General features: G+C 35.0%; 1 protein-coding gene across 6 annotated transcripts in view; it reads left to right on the top strand.

Annotated features, from left to right (window-relative positions):
- Positions 1-16,828, top strand: part of LOC145664628 (uncharacterized) — a 435,530-nt gene that overhangs the window by 338,332 nt on the left and 80,370 nt on the right. For 4 of the 6 annotated variants that reach the window (XM_081731459.1, XM_081731455.1, XM_081731457.1 and 1 more), the window contains one exon: positions 14,826-14,897. The exons of the other annotated variants lie outside the window; for them this stretch is intronic. In XM_081731459.1, the coding sequence (XP_081587585.1) occupies positions 14,826-14,897 (72 nt within the window). The remainder of the gene's footprint in view (positions 1-14,825; positions 14,898-16,828) is intronic. 6 annotated transcript variants of the gene reach the window in all.

The following is a 16,828-nucleotide window of genomic DNA, read 5'->3' as shown; positions in this document are numbered from 1 at the left end:
CGTTAATCGGGTTCCAAGTTACGACAATGATTAATTGTAATATCTTTCCGTGACCTGTTTGCTTCGGGGGCCCCTTCGTATTAAAGACCCATATGACCTGTGTAATCCATACATTTCCTTAGGATGAATTATTCCACATAACACACACATAAATACAATTCAAATTATATTATTTTTAATGATACTATTAGTAGTGTAACTAAGATTGCGTGCCGCCAACCCCCCGCAATATTCGCAAATGGGGCCGCGTCAGTATTCGTGCAATATTGTAAGTATACCGAATTAGGAACCCCATCTTGCTATCTCCCTTCCTCTGAGGCCACCTACCTGAGTTTTGAAAACAAGTAAAAAATAAATAAATAAATAAATAAAAATCATGTCAGAAAATAAAAGATTTGCAAGAAAGGGCTGGTGCGTTTCCATTGGGGTTCACTATTTCCCGTGTACTTTATATATACGATAAAAAGAAATTGTCCCAATCTAATGCCCTGTTAATTCCCACAGCTTTGTAATGTCTTTGTTATTCTTGGATAAGAACAAGGAGAATATTCCATGAAAATACTCCTACGGTAAGGAAATCGTGTTAGACATACAGTCCGGGTCCCCTGAGCACAAGTGATGTTAGAAATCGATCCTGTGGCCCGAAACTCAAGAATTCGGACCCCACATGTTTGGGCCCAGGTCCCTTCTATTTAATACCAAATATATTGTGCTGTACCTTACTGACATGCAGCATCACAGTATTGTCTTGTAATGTTCGGTTGAATAACATTCAGGCAGGACAATAAGGAAACTTACTTTTGTGAGCAAAAAGCATGGAGAATATGGCATGAACATCCTTTGGGGCCCGATTTCTTAGGCTTCGGGCCCCGGACCTGATTTACGATATCACCAGTGTGCTCAGGGAAAATCGACAATTTCCAATGAAACTACCCACGTCCAGAAACTCCACGCTTCATTGGTGAATAGAAGGAACCCGACCCTATAGTTTCGGGGCGCGATATCTGGGGACATCAGGCCCCGAGGTCGATTTGTGACATCACCGCTGTGCTCGGGGGACCACGACCTTTCCATTGCCACCTCCCACGTTCAAGAAGTACATATTTCATTGGTGAATACAAGGAACCCAAGCTCGAAACTTCGGTGCCCGATTGTTGGGGCTTCGGGCCCGTTTTCTGACATTACCGCTGTGATCAGGGAACCATTATTTATTGCCGTCACTCGTATCCAACAATTCCATGTCTAACAAGGCTTTTTTGGCATAAGAGAATCAGTTCCATGCTCTTTATATGTTATCGATTGCACATCACATTATTGAATACATAAATTATGGACGAGATTACATTTTGGAGTTAACAACTTACGTGTATTTTTGGGACTTTTTATTACTGCCTTATTGATTTTTCAACAAACAAGACTACGGGTTGGGCAGGGGCCCCCTTTCCCTAGTCTCTCCCCTTCCGTTCGCTAGCACTGCGGGCCCATTAGTTACGCCACTGGAGAACGTAGTTTTGAAATAGTTATAGTTAATCGAGGAATATCTTAAGTGATTTTGCAGAGAGCAGGGCCCATCCGGAAATCTCCGGGTATCCGGGCGGCCCAGTCCGCCTCTGATGATGGTTCAAATTACATTTTAAATTATTGTTCTCCTCTTATATAATGTTGCTGGTAACAAAGGATGTAAATCATAAAGTCAATGAATAAATCTAAGGTGTGAGGAACCCGAGGGTTCATCGCCGCAGCAGCAGGAACTTGCTATTGAATGCTATCATGTGCTGATCCAATCTAGTCTACATTATTACAAATCCTGTTGTGTATTGTCTTTCTGCGTTCAGGGGCTCCCGAAAGACTTTATTCCCCCGAAGCTTTCCAGTTAAAACTCTCGCCTAAAACTTAAAGATTTCATTTCTTTTTTTCTAGTTTCCAGTTAGAGCTACTGTGTGCATTAAAAAAAGCATAATTCGGTTATATATACACACAGGACATAATATAATTGGTGCTCGGATTACATAACTTTTCGTAGTTAATCCATCCTTATGATACACTTGAATTTAGAATTGTCAGACTGTAGGTCAAGAAAATCAATAATAATGACGTTGGTATTACTGCGTTGACCATTCGTCACTAAAGATGCAAGGAAAGCCGGCTTTTAAGAGTCGGCGGGAGTCAAGTGACCTTGACAAATCGAAGATATCGCAGTGCAAAGTGTTTCCTTATTTTGGCAACAGATGGGGTTGTTGCTGAAATGCCGTCAAAGCAAATGGCACCCCTCCTTTTCCTTCGTTTTCCCCTGCATGTGGTCAAAGTTGGACAGTGCAGGAGGGGGATGGTTACGGATGTAAATGGGACAGAGGAGTGAAATTCCTTTCTTTTGGCTAAAAGAGAAACATAACTGAAGAAAAAATAAATACAGAGATATTGTAAGAGGGACCAACATGATATCAGCCGTCAGCCACTCAAATAACGGTCACAAACATACCATAGAGAACATACCTTGTCGTCTGTCTCTTTCTCAAAGGATTCTACCTATGGTAAATAACGCGGGAATAGTGCAGGAAGAGTCTGATATAAAATGAAGAACCATGCAAATATTTTTTAAAAAACGGGAGAGTCGATATTCTAATTTATTTTGGGCCTTCGTGGTTTAAAAAAAAAAACTTGGAATTGAAAGGCAGAAAACCCAGACAAAGACCTGAAATGTATTGGCAATGTGACTCTTTTTTAGTGGAATCCATTTCTTTATTTTCTTTTCAAAATATCATCACCAGATTTACCCTCTGTCTCGCCTTCACATTCGAATGGTCCTGGGATCGATACCAGTAGCTGACCATCCTGAATTTTTCCTATTACAACAGGAAAGGGGCGCAATGTTACATTTAGCCTTGGGTACCGGCTTAGAAGGACAGGAGGGAGCATAAATGCCCTGCTTGGTATTGGTTTTTATTTGGGGAAATAGACCACTTCATTAACAATAGAATTAAAAGATGTCACCTTCTTCAGGAAGGTACACTCATGTCCAAAATTATTGTCGCATGTCTATAAATATGTTGTTGTAGGAATATAATTTGGTAACGAATTCACCCGGTATTTCTTATAATGTTAGTATGTGTACAATCGGCAGAGACATGTATGCAAATTGCAAATTTCATGTCAAAAGAGGAGTAAATAAGAACAATAAAACGAAAATAAAACTTTCGTGTCCATTTAGCAACATTATGATTTACTCATTCTAATTTTCGTATTTATAAATATTTTCCTATGCAATTTACCATATATACATTTCCCGATTATACACATAGTATCAGTATTAAAAGTACCCAGCAAAATCAGTATTACATTATATTCTTACATGAAGACAGTTATAGATATGCGACAATCATTTCGGAGATGAGTGTACAAGGACGTAACAGGTGTTTGTTTCAAACATTGAATAAGTGTTCGTATACATTGAACTTATTTCCTGACGTCATAGAACTAAGAACTGTCACAGAGCGACGTAAGTCCGGCGACAATACAATATTTCATTTTTACTTTCATACTTTGCAATATATCTATTTATTTTAAAAGCAAATTTTAATATGTTTTTATTTTCAACTATTTTATCCTAAAATAAATACTAGCCTTTAACCAGCCCTTATTTCCCTGGTTGCATATCACTTTAGGATTTGGAAAATGTGTCCAACGAATAAAAAAAAAATGATAAAACACCTTTTAAAGACATTGTTTTATTAATCAATTCGCACTAAAAAGTTAAAAATAATTTTATTTATGGAAGCCTAAATAAAAAGAATGGGGCGCGTCATTTTAAGAATTTATAAAGTAACTGTATGTAAGCCTATATTAGAGCGCATCCCATTTTTTTTTAAGTCATGCATAACCAAAATTGTTTTTTTCTTTTAAGCAGTGGCGGCCTCTGAGGCAGTGACGCCGTGACATGTCACTGCCTTGAGAGGTAGAAGATTCAGAATATTAAAAGAAAGCGAGTTAAGTATCATAACTGCTTCTGAATTTCTTCCTTTTTTTCCGCCCGCTGCCGTATCTATTTAGTCGCAAGACCTAGCGCGAAAGATCTGGCGGTGGCAACTCTGCTTCGGTGACTGTCACCAGGCCCTTGCTTCTGAATGCTGCTTGGCATAGTGGTATCACCATATACGCGCCCTATCAGCTGTGTACGGGAAAGACTTTCCATTGCTTCTAGCTCGTGACAACGAAAGCTTGTCACGCAGAATCCAAAAGCAGCCGATATTTCACGATCTCATATACACTGCTTGGGGGTTGCCGCGGGTTTCTCACACCAGGTGGAATTTTCAGTCTCGTGGAGTAAATACAGTTTACGAGTATCGGAAAGATCTAATTGATGTTATGTTAGCAATAGAAAACTGTGAAGATATAACATTACAAACCACCTTAACTCAATCTTCCGCGTACAAGCTATTATTAAATGAAGAAAATTTCGTATTTTGGTTGACTTTTTTCCACAAGATTATGCCACACGTAGAAACTATTTTCAGCCAACTACAGAAAAAATGTACTGATCCAGTCAAGGTTCGAGAACATCTGCATAATTTTCAACTTGGTATGCAGTCAGTCAGAGAACAAATTGACAACATTATTCAGGAAGTAGAAACCGAATTAGAAACTGCAAGAGACGGACCATGTGCAAAAATATGGCGAAGTGAGGCGTTCTATAACGACAAAAAAAAGACGAACATTAGAAGTTTGTGATGCAATTCTAGTGGAGATCAAATCTAGATTACACTTCACTGAGCACCTTGTAGCTACGAGATTATTTGCTGTAGAAGAATTTGACAATTACAAAAAGGAGTTCCCCGATAATTATCTCAGTGAGATGGTTAAAAAATATCCCTTCTTGGAGGAAAAGAAATTAAAGAGCGAACTTCAAGTGTGCTATTCGAGACCCGAACTGAGAACGGTGTCTGGCGCGGTGTCATTCTTAATGTTCATTATAGACGATGAATTGTGCGACATGTTTCAAGAAACAGTTAAACTCTTAAAGTTATTGATAACTATGCCAATGTCAACAGCAGAAGCAGAGAGATGTTTCTCGATGTTGAACAGAATAAAAACTTTCATAAGAAATACCATGAAAGAGAAAAGATTAACTGCGTTAGGCATGTTGTTATGTGAAAAGACATTCGTTAATGAGATAGATAATTTTAACAAAAAAAAAAAAAAGAATTATCGACGTCTTTTCCAGCAAGAAAAATTGTCGCATGGAGTTTCAGTATCGTGCATCTTAACTAGTCAACCAAACGTGTTCAGTTGAAAGTTCGAAGAGAATAAACAGTGCAAGTGAAGTATTTCTTTTTAAACAGTGTACTCGTGTTTTATTCAATATCAGTGTGTATGTGTCTTTTTTATCAACAAGATAAATAACAAACTTAGTTAAATAAGAGCATCTCAAGATTTATTCCCCAAATTTGATTTCTGAATTCACTTCAATATATAACTGACTGGCATGAAGAAGAATATAACTTCAGTGAAAGGAGCAAGAGAACCAGTACCTACCTGATTACTGATAATGTAAGCACAATCAATTATAATTAAATTGAAATTCTATATATGTTCTAATAATAATAATAATAATAATAATAATAATAATAATAATAATAATAATAATAATAATAATAATAATAATAATATAGTTCTGTCACTACCTAATAAATTGTCACCAGCCGCCACTGCTTTTAAGTGCGACTTGATTAATGAAAGACTGTCTTTAAAATGTTTATTAGTGTGTTTTTCTATTATTATTGTTAATGTTTGCATCCTTGGCATAGGATGTTTATTTGGTAAGGTACCGTATGGTGCGTTTCTATACTACTAGGGTATATTAAAATTTAGTTTCCTATGCGATACATTAAACAGCACTTTTTTTAAAATAAAAATTACTACCGAATATAGAGTATTTCTCCGCTAATAAGAGGGAGACAGATTGAGGATACCAAACACCCCTACCATTGATTGAGAAATATTTCGGTGTCGACACTAATGAACAACATCTACATTTGAATTTGAATGTTTTATGGGCTTTAGGCAATTGACTCAGACCGGGATACATGGGGGAGAGAATGTTGGAAGCCAGTAGTCCAGTCCCTAGTTTGAATGCCTGGAATGAGTAAGGACTCTTCCCCCCTTGGTAAAACCTGCCGGAATTGGAAGCAATATCAAAGAAACACTCCTTCGAAAAGAGAGGGAGCAAACATGCATAAATAGATAGTCAGAGTCGGATTTAGGTTTAGTGGGGCCCCAAGCTGTTTAAGGTAATGGGGTCCTTTATGTGTCCAGATGAACATAGGCACCCTACACACAGAAATGAACAAACTAGAGATAATTTAGGAAGCAGACTAGCAGAAGGAGCCCCATTAATTACATGAACGAAGGCTACACAGCAGGAAGCATTGTTGTTACGTATATATACATTTTATATTATTTTTTAATTTTCTTATATTTTAGAAATGTATATCCAGTTTTTCTTTAGATTTTTGGGCCCCAAGAGAGCAGGGCCCTAAGCTATAGCTTGTTTAGCTTATACGTAAATCCGGCACTGTAAACAGTATACACATACAGGCGCGGATCCAAGGGTGGCTATAGAGGCTATAGCCCCCCCCCCCCTTGACGTTCAGGTATACACTGGATAAAATGGGCTTCAATCCTGTTTACTCTGGATAAAGGGACAAACTACCCTTGATCATATCCTGGATCCGCCACTATATATATATATATATATATATATATATATATATATATATATATATATATATAATGTTTGTGTTTAGTATGGTGTACGATGGAAGCTGATGGAAGAGTTTTATATTACTCTTGATTTTTTGACAGGTAAACAAAGAATATTTCGGGGATTAATCTACTCGATTATTATAATAAGATTATAATAATGTATTTTATCTTTTCTCTTGTATGTATATTCTCAGTCCTGCAGGAAGTTTTCATTTCTTTCTTGGAATAGATAAACGAAGACTTTGGTTCGGCTTCTCCTTCACAAATCTCTGTCGAAAGGTTGACTTTATCGCTACAAACACAAATTACTTCTTCTCATAGAAACAATCTACAAATACACTGTACTGCTGAAACATAAACCATCAACTAAAGAGGTCATAAATTTTGCCATTCCTCGTGTTTGAAGTTCCCATTCTTCACAACGACTTCCTTCCTCCCGCCCCTGTAAAGAAGTTCAAAGTAGGTTTTCAAAAGGACTGGCTCCCGCTGAGAAGGAAAGTGGCATGAGGAATGACTATAGTGCCATCTAGCAGTTAGACGGCCAAGTACGTGAACACGAAAAAATCTGATTTCTGATTTCTGTAGATTCAATAATGAAGGATATAAATTCTCATCGATTGTGTAATGAATGTCTTTGGAAACAGCGAAAAAATAGTACAGTAGCGCACAAATACAAAGATAGTACTCCATTCTCAAAAAAGTCCGAAGCTTTTAGCTCTTTTCCTTACTGTAAAAAAACAGAAGACTTTTCCCTCTAATTTTGATCATTTTCTTATGGGAATTTGGATTATAATTATCTGTATTTATAAGAAGAAAATATCACGCACAGCGTTCAAATTGCACCTTTAAAATGAGATGCATCATATTGAGTGAGCTATTGAGACATTTTTGCGAAAGAACGAAATGAAACCATGATTTGCCTAAAAATTTGTTGAGATCCCATGTTAAATTGAACACCAATATTCCGGCCGCTGTGGCGCACTCCTTCTCCCTCTTAAGGAATAGCCTCTCTTTCTCTTTCTCTCTCATAGTCCTCTTTAAAAAAAAATCGCCTTTTTGGGCTGTTTGTGATTTTTTTGTTCAAGTAAACCTTTGGTTTCCTATAGTGCATTCTACAATTAAGAAAATGCCATTACAACATACAATACTTCTTAGTTCTATGTCTAATCCGAGACCGGCTATCTTGTTCGATTTTCAAAGAAGCAGTGCATTGGTTTGCTAGCAGGGATAAGTTGTGCAGTCCAACGTACCACTAGTGTCGTTTGGTTTCTTAACCACCTAATTGGTACCTGAAAATTATGCGTATTTTTTGGATTGCAGTCTGCTAGGTAAGAAGATACTACCATGGACAACGAAGAAGACATAGACCTTTTCTTTTTTATATAATATAACGCATAACGGTCAGTTTTATATAATATAACGCATAACGGTCAGTTTCCGTTCGGAAGCAACTTACTGTAAACACATTTTTGTTACAAGAACCTAATTTGAGTTCAGTTTGGAAAATTAAAGCAATCAACGACTACGTTGGGTATGGTGTTAACACGGTAGTTAAAGTTCAGCATTCACAGAATTTCTTTATTCGTTGTTGTAACATCTTTTTACTAAAACAATTTTTCCGTCAAACACTACTCTTAATAACTCTACAAACGGTTAGAACTTGAGAACACACTGCGTTCACCGATTTGCGCCTTTTCCTTCCTATTGAATGACCAGTTTTCTTTTATTCTTGAAACCTTTTCATTTTTGTCTCCAGAATACAGTAAGTAGTAAAATGTTCTTTCGTGTTATAAAGTGAAAAGAAAGGTGGAACACACTGTTGTTTCTGCATTAAAATTAAGAAGTTTTTAAGCCCAAACTTTCTCATACAGAAAAGCTGTTAAAAAAAAAAAGTCTCAAAAATACTTTCTTTTCCGAGCACTCTTTCATTTCTATTTATCATCCACTTAAAATGTAGCATATAAACGAGTCATGAACTGAATACACCCCTTCATCATCATTATTTATTTATTTGTTTCTATTTTATATAACAAGCAGCACGTAATAATTATACCGTCTAAATTTAGCTTTGCGATATCAATCAGTTAGAATTTCTTAATAATTTGTACTTTTCTTGCTTGTTTTCAGGAATAATTTACTTCTATTACTGTTATTGTTCTCACCTGTTTATGGTAGCAGTTTGTATGTCAAATTTAATGATAAATATTGTTTTCTCTTCCTGTACTGTTCATAGCCCATTACCTAATGTAGTCACCAGGTTTGGCAAAAACCATGGTTTTTGTTGAAAAAAAAAACAAAAAAAAAATATTTTTGGGGGGGTTAAACCTGGTCTTTTGGGTTAAATAATTTGCTCTATGTATTTGTATCACATATGGACAGAAATAAGTTTGTTTCGCCTTGGTGTTATTATGCAACAACCGGGTTATGCTGGAAGAGGTCACATAACCTTAAAGCGAAGTCCAAACCGTTTCTCGGCTTACATCCGAAAGGAATTGTCGTCCATTTGAACTCGAAACCGGAACTAATTGGCCACAAATGCGATACGTCTGCCGACTCACTCACAAAGGACTCCTGATAAAAATACGTTGTACTGATCTTTCCATACTTGTTAATATAATTGTCAAGAGTCATTTCAGAAGGACAGAAAGATAAACAGTTGCACAAGTGAAACCATTATACAGAATTACATATGGACAGTTTCAAAATACTACAGAAGAACTAATTTAATCCAGGTTAGTTCACTACGACTTTTATTAGTCCAAGTTAAAGGAATACAACGACTTAATTTGCATATCAGTAAGAGAAGTGAATAAAGATACGAATTATTTGAGTCCACTTTGGCTCTGACCCATTTATACATAATAGATACCAAAGATACTTCTGATTTCAATAAATGCCTCTCGTGGGGTTTGTATGAACCCCCCCCCAAAAAAAAGTTCGGTATTTCGGTGTATTTTATCAATAGTAAACATTAATAAAACGAAACAATATTTAGAATTTTTCTTTGATTGCTATTGCATAACCGTAATAACAAACTATAAAAAAAAGAAACATTTATAAACTTACAAAAAAAAAAAAAAAAGTTGCTTTTGTAGTATAATCTCTGAGTAATGAATGGGGGATTTAGGTCTGAATATAATAGGAATAATGTACGGAAGTGAAACGTGATAACCCCCAAATATGTGTTCATCAAGATTTTACGAACACTTACACTTTTACGAACATTTTTCTTGTTTTGGTTTAAACCAGTTGGATTAAAAAAAAAAAAAGCTGGTTTAAACCACCTTGGTTTAAAGCAGCCAACCCTGGTAGTCACACTGCGATATTAAAACATAAGATTAGGGAAAGGGGTAACTAATTCTTTTCTCATCTGATTGAGATCTATGGAAAAGCAGAAATTCGGCTTGTTACCGATAAGGAGCTAAAAGTGAAAGAACAACAGCAAAAAAATAAGTTGAACAATGTGTAACTTGGAAACACATGTGTCATAGACCAAATAGGTGAATAGAATTCCACTGCAAGAGAAATCAGTTACCAATATTGGCTTCAAATTACAGTTATTCACGTATACAGTACATACCAATCCATACCAATACTGTACTAATTCATACCAATACAGAACACCCATTTCAGATATGTAAGGCAATTTTACTTTTTAATAGTTAACAACTAACCAGATCCGTAAAGAAAGCAGAGCATTTTTAAAAAGTATACCCCTTTGTGGTCAAAGCCCACTAATGCGCGGCTTTCTGTACCCGTAGTTCTGAGTCCAGTCCTCGGATACAAACTCTAATAGTGGTTCGAATCCCACTTTAAGCAGTAGCTCTGCCTCATGTAGCACCGGTGCTGAAGAAGGATTTCAAATTCCAATCAAATCGAAGCAAGTTAATTAAAAAAAAAAATGTTTTCCTCCCCAATTTGTGTTAATTCACAATTGAGCCCTATCTCTCTATATTTTATATTATTATTACATTAAATAAGATCTTACATTCAAATTATAACGAGTTAAAATCTCTAGGATTTTTGGTTTAACGTTATATTTATCAACAAATTTGTAATTATAATTTAGTCATACAGTAGAACCCCTCTCGTCCGCCCTCGACTGGTCCCCCACTCCGGTTGATCCGACCGTTCTCGATCCGAACTTGTCCCGACTCGTCGATGACTCAAGAGGCCCATTGTCGTTTACTGCCGTCGCGGCATTGTTGTTTACTTGCTGTTACCGCATATCCGCTTTAGTGCTCCGTCGTCTCTGGTATCGTTTCTTTCGTTGTGCGCGTTTTCTGTACTTTACTGTGCAGATTTTAGTGCTTACTGTTCGTTTGTTTTCACTGTAGAGAACGATACAGCCATTTTTGAGTTCAGAGATTGTTTATTTTACTGCAAATCCGTATTTTTCTGTATTTTCTGATAATCCGACCTTTTTGCGTTTCGACCATACCCTCAATCCCAAAGGTGACGGATTAGACAGGTTCTACTGTATAAGGTCATTTTGTTGTTTCATTTTATGTTATATTAGGAACAGTGTAATAAGGAATTGGTTTCTTCAAGAATTACGAAGGAAATATATGCTCTTGAAGATTCTAAAGCAATAGATAAAATTCGATGAAAGTTTATAACACGCATATATCGATAATGGAACATTGTTTGACATACTCTGCAATACCACCCGATGAACAGTGTTGTCAACCCAACATAAGCTCTTTTAAATTGCTCTGCTTCAGCTTATTTACATATTTCATTAATATGTTAAACGAAAACTGGTAATACCACAATTATTATTCAGTGTTACGAACTAAGGGCGCTACAATAACACATCCAAATTTTGGAGGGCACGACAACAGTAATAACGCAAGTAAGTCGGTCATGTCAATGCACATCGGAAGGAAGCACCGTAATGTCGAATACTATAAACATAATCTGACGTATTTGTAAAATGTAGGAACAAAATTAAAATGAATTAAAAGTTTTACTTTCTGCAAAAGGTATTTTTTTTTTTTTTAAAGTGCTTAGGTAAGCGTTATGTCTATATCCAATCACTTAAACGGTTTACAATAAACGTAAAGATCATAACGCCATGTACAGCAGTTTATGTCGCCACCCATTCCGGAGATATGGTGAATATTCGTAAAGTTTACATTACTACATAAAATTATGAAACTGCGAGATATTATTCTAATTACAACTACCAAAAGCTATTGCAGAGAAGACGAAAGCAACATTTTAAGCAATATGTCAATCTCTACACATGCTTTTCGTATATCCGAAACTGGGTGAATATATCATATTGCTGTAAACGGCATTGTAATCTTTACATTTATTGTATACCATAGGTGACTGGATGTGATACTCTTTTTAAGCAATTTTTCCAAATAAAATATTGCGAAGAAAGTAAAACTTCCAATTCCTTGTAACTTCCTTCTTACTTATTAGAAATACATTGTATCATATGCGACACAAAGTTACTTCTGATATGGATTGACACACGCTTCTCACTTTCATATATTACTGTTGTGGAAGCTTCCAATATTTGGATGTTTTTGGATGTTTGTGGTACTGTAGCATCCTGAGTTTGTAACACTGAATAACAAATGTGGTATTGTAAGTTTTCGTTTGACATACAGTTGATGTTGGGTTGGCAACACTGTGAATTGGAGATGGCCCCGCGTAGCGTAGTAGCTAACGCTCTCGCCTTCGGTGCAAGTGGCCCCGGGTTCGATTCCCTGCGGAGGCACTCTGTCTAAAAAGTGAAACAGCTTTTTCAGGCCATCCTGAATGATGTGTTCCTGGGTTTTCTTCATTTACACCAGGTAAATTCCGGAGTGTTACCTAACTTATAGGTCCCAAGCCGCTTCCTTCTCTTTCTCCGGATAGTGTGCTCGCCGAGGGAAGTCGTCCTCATACGTGGCGGTCTAAATGTCCATAGATGCCGAAAGCCCAGATAATCGTAAATCCTAACTGTTAATTGGGTGGTATTCCGAGGTGTGTCAAGTAATGCCCTTTGTCGATATTTGTATGCTAGAAAATTTCATCGCTTTTTATCAGTTACTTCAAAAGCTACAATGGCGTTTCAAGATAAATGGTCTACCGTGTATATTAAATACTAACTCATATTACTTTTTTTTTTTTTTTTTTTTACCAATTATGAATACATTTTTATTCAATATCAGTTCCAAAGCAATGCACGAAAATATAGGAAAAAACGTTATCGCTGAACTGACAGAAACTCGAATCTCGATATCTCGCTTGTTGGTTGGGAACTCTATGCACTGTATTCGTAAAAAGCAGAATTGATTGCGTCTTAAACAATAACCTGAATATGTTGAACTAAAATAATAATTCCTTAGCTAATGCTCTAGAAATAAACAACATGACAGTAAATTGATTGTATTGTTGATAAATGAAGTGATAGGTTATCTGGAGCCAAGCAGAGATCAGGGCTCGAGTCCTAGTTCAGCAATCAGATATCGGCCGTTTTCACTATATTAAAATCTTCTTCCTCAGAATCTTTTCTATTTATTGATTACTGCAAATTAAAATGTCTTCTGAAACTGATCTATGAGTAACAATTGCTACTTCAAAATACTAGCTTTGAACTCGACTCTTATCGTTGCATTCTGTTCTACATTTGGCCTTGTATTATTCCTTAAATGCTTGTGCTTTTTGTGACCTCTTCATAACATGCTTTGATTTGCTATTTTTAGAATAGATATCTTTTAGGTATATGTATTGTAAATATTTTTTCGTTAACACGTTCGTCGTATAATGCTTTGTTTGATTTGTAAGAGTTTATATTGTTTGATTTTTTCTATATATACAGTTGGAGAAATTAATTGATGTAATTCAAATTACTAGTCGTAATACATAAATAAAAACCATATTACACACGAGTTAGTACAAGTGTCTTTATTTTAAAGATGCAAAATAAGTTTTGTGAATTGATATATATTAAACTTCATAGCAATTTTATTGTTATGAAATTACTTTTTCATCATCGCTTGAAAAGCTTAGCAATTTATTTCTATATATGTTTACATACTCTACATTTGGTTTTCAAATGAGTCGTATTTCAGTTTATGTACGTTTTTATGCAATTTTAAATGAAGGTTTTTTATATTTTTTTATTTTTTTTTATTTAGAATAGATTTAGTATTTGTTAGCATTTTTCATTAGTTGTTCAGAAACAATAAAGTACAACATTTAGACTGTAATATTTTGTAGTTTAGTTATGTGCATTTTTATTGCTTTATAGTAGTTAAAGTAGTAATAGCAGTAGGCTTCAAAGTAAGTACAATTGTTGGAATAAACATATTGGTTATTTGTTTTTAATTAATGTATTGTTTTCGTTTATTACCGTACTTGCTGTAAGTAGGGTAGTAAAAATTCATTTTCTTGTGTAATTATTATCTTATTCTAGTTATCGAAAGTTGAGAGTAATGAAGTGAATTTCGTTGTCATGTAACTTTTCTTTCAAATCAAATTGGCATGCGTAATTAAATTTTCTGTGCACTTGTAGAAAAGTAATTATTGCTTTCCTAAATAAAATTCCGTGACATTTTTTATTGCAACCCAGCAATGTCTTGGTGGAAAGTGCAATAGGAAAGAACAATTTTTTTAATATGGGGTTCGCCTATTTTTCATTAATAATATTAAAACAATGAACATTGATTGTACTTCAGCGACATACATATTTAATGTATTTGGCAGATGATGATATAATTAATTAGTTCATTCATATGCAGAATTTACTAAATATTTTGAGAAAATCCTAATGCAAATAATGAAAAACAAGGACTCTTAAAATTTGAAAGAAAGCGCGTTAATAAATTAGTTCTGTTAATCATGTTGAATATATCTTGCTAATGTTCTTTGTTTTATTTCTGTCATCCATAAACAAAATAGTTGAACCTTGCATAAAAAGTTTACTCTTTTCTATTGTATTTTTCTCCAAGATATTGGTGGTTCTTAATATAATACTCCAAATCATCGGATATGTGTATCTCAATGTAATTTCTTTTTGTCATGTTGTTATATGAAAGTTGTATATGACCTTCCTTTTATAAAAGCTTGCACAAGGATAAGTATGGGAAGCCGAAGAGATTGAGCAAAATTCAGTTGGATAGCGTCCGTCGCTGGGGGTATGTGATGCCCAGTTGAATTTATTCTTCATTGCATGTGCTCTGTCTTACCATCAGTACCGCATGTTATATGAAATAGAATACGTGGTAATATTGTTTTGAGCATGCATTCTTTCTATAGTGTTCGGTTTTCGCATGCACTCTTTCTACCTGTAATGTTTTACTAACCATAGAACTTTTAAAAATTAATAATATGGAATATTCATATAATTCATATCATGTGAGACACAAATTACGAGCTATCCAGAGTTCAGTTGAAATCGCACAATGTAGTATATTTTATACAAACATCTAATCAGGATTTAACCTTGTATTCATAATACTTTTTGTGTTCTTTAGTTCGTTAGGCAAAGCTTTTGGACGTAATATCATAATCGCCATACTTCTATTTTGGTTGTGATGCGTTCTGTAAATTATTTTGCCATAGTATTATAAAACTGTAAAATTTTATGTACTCATTTGGTTTTGAGTCAGTGATTTTTTCAAAAATCACATCACTTCGTAACATTCGAAATAAATTAAATAAAGCACTCCTTCACGAGAGATTGAACGTTGAATCAGTGACGGGCATTGCACGAAGATGCAGATTGAAGTATGAGGTGTAGAACGCAGAAATCTAGGGATGTGGAAATGAAAGAGAAGGATTGTTAAAGAAATTGTGTTAAGATCTAACTAGAAGAGCATAGGATATTCGATCAGTTCAGCGTAGGATGTTATTGACAGAGGCTTGTAGATAGACTTATAGTTTTGAGTTGTCAAGCCATCCCTGATTGACTGACTTGTTTTCCTATTCTAAACTATATGACTATTCGACCAATGCCGCATGAAATATTAAAGAAGTTGAAATTATTTCATCTTTCAACGTGAAAACTGTTGCTCCTCGCATTCATGAAAATCGTTTCACCTTCCAGAGAAGGGTAAGGTAAGGGAAGTTTTTGGTTGGAAACAAGTAAGGATGTAATGGATTAAATTATTAAAATATCACTGCAATGTGCAAACTTTTAGCGGTTCCTCATGCTTTATGTTTCTGAGGATGTAATATTGTCAGATTTTATGACAGTGTCATTACTAAATGCTAATTTTTAAAATATTTGCGTTAGTTGTCATAATAAAGCCAGCTGTCGTACCATGTTTTATTGAGATTACCTTGGTCTGTTTTTAATTCTGGATTGTTTGTTGTGTTTGAAGTGGGTCTGAAAAATGTTTTAGCGTATTTGTGATTGTAGTATTCAATCTGTTTCAACAATATCAAGTGAAGTCTTTTTTTGTGTAATCACAGCTCACATTATTAACTCTGTTCGTCCCAAGATTATTTGCTATTGGCATGTCATTTTCAAATGTGGTTGATTAAAAAAAAATAAAAATAAAAATAAATAAATAAATATAAATAAATAAATAAATTGAAAATGTTTTGATCTATCACATCATACTACATCCAGTTCCAGGTACCTCCCTTACGCCCTGTGGACTGTTCCTCTAATTTTGTTTTGAATGAAAATTATAGTAAGATGGCTCGTTCCAAAATGGCCGAATTAGCCTGTTTTAATTATAATTGTTTTTCACACTGTTAATGTAATAAGGAAGGATGAGCGGCGCATGAACATATTGAAACTGAATCGCAGTATATTAAAATTGTAACAAATAAAATTGTCAAAAATATTGAAATGTAAATAGTAAAAATTGAATAAAAACTGAGAGCAAAGCTCCCCAATACTTAGTGTTTACAGCGCCACTCCCATCATACTACATATCAGGGCAGCGCAGAGATACGTTGCTAGGTTACTGTTACAATTGTAAACGAAATTCAACTCTTATTTGAAGATTACTATAATTGTTATACAGTTAATTGTAATGCTTACTACACATACCTGTTGTTATTTCAATTTACTTCATCTCTTGTAACCTCAAGTTAAGACCTAGAACATAAAAAG

This window comes from Thermobia domestica, chromosome 11, assembly GCF_964235325.1.
Source record: "Thermobia domestica chromosome 11, izTheDome1.hap1.1, whole genome shotgun sequence".
In the NCBI taxonomy this organism is placed as follows: domain Eukaryota; kingdom Metazoa; phylum Arthropoda; class Insecta; order Zygentoma; family Lepismatidae; genus Thermobia; species Thermobia domestica.
The sequence above is the reverse complement of the archived record's forward strand: the minus strand, read 5'-3'. Positions and strand labels throughout refer to the sequence as shown.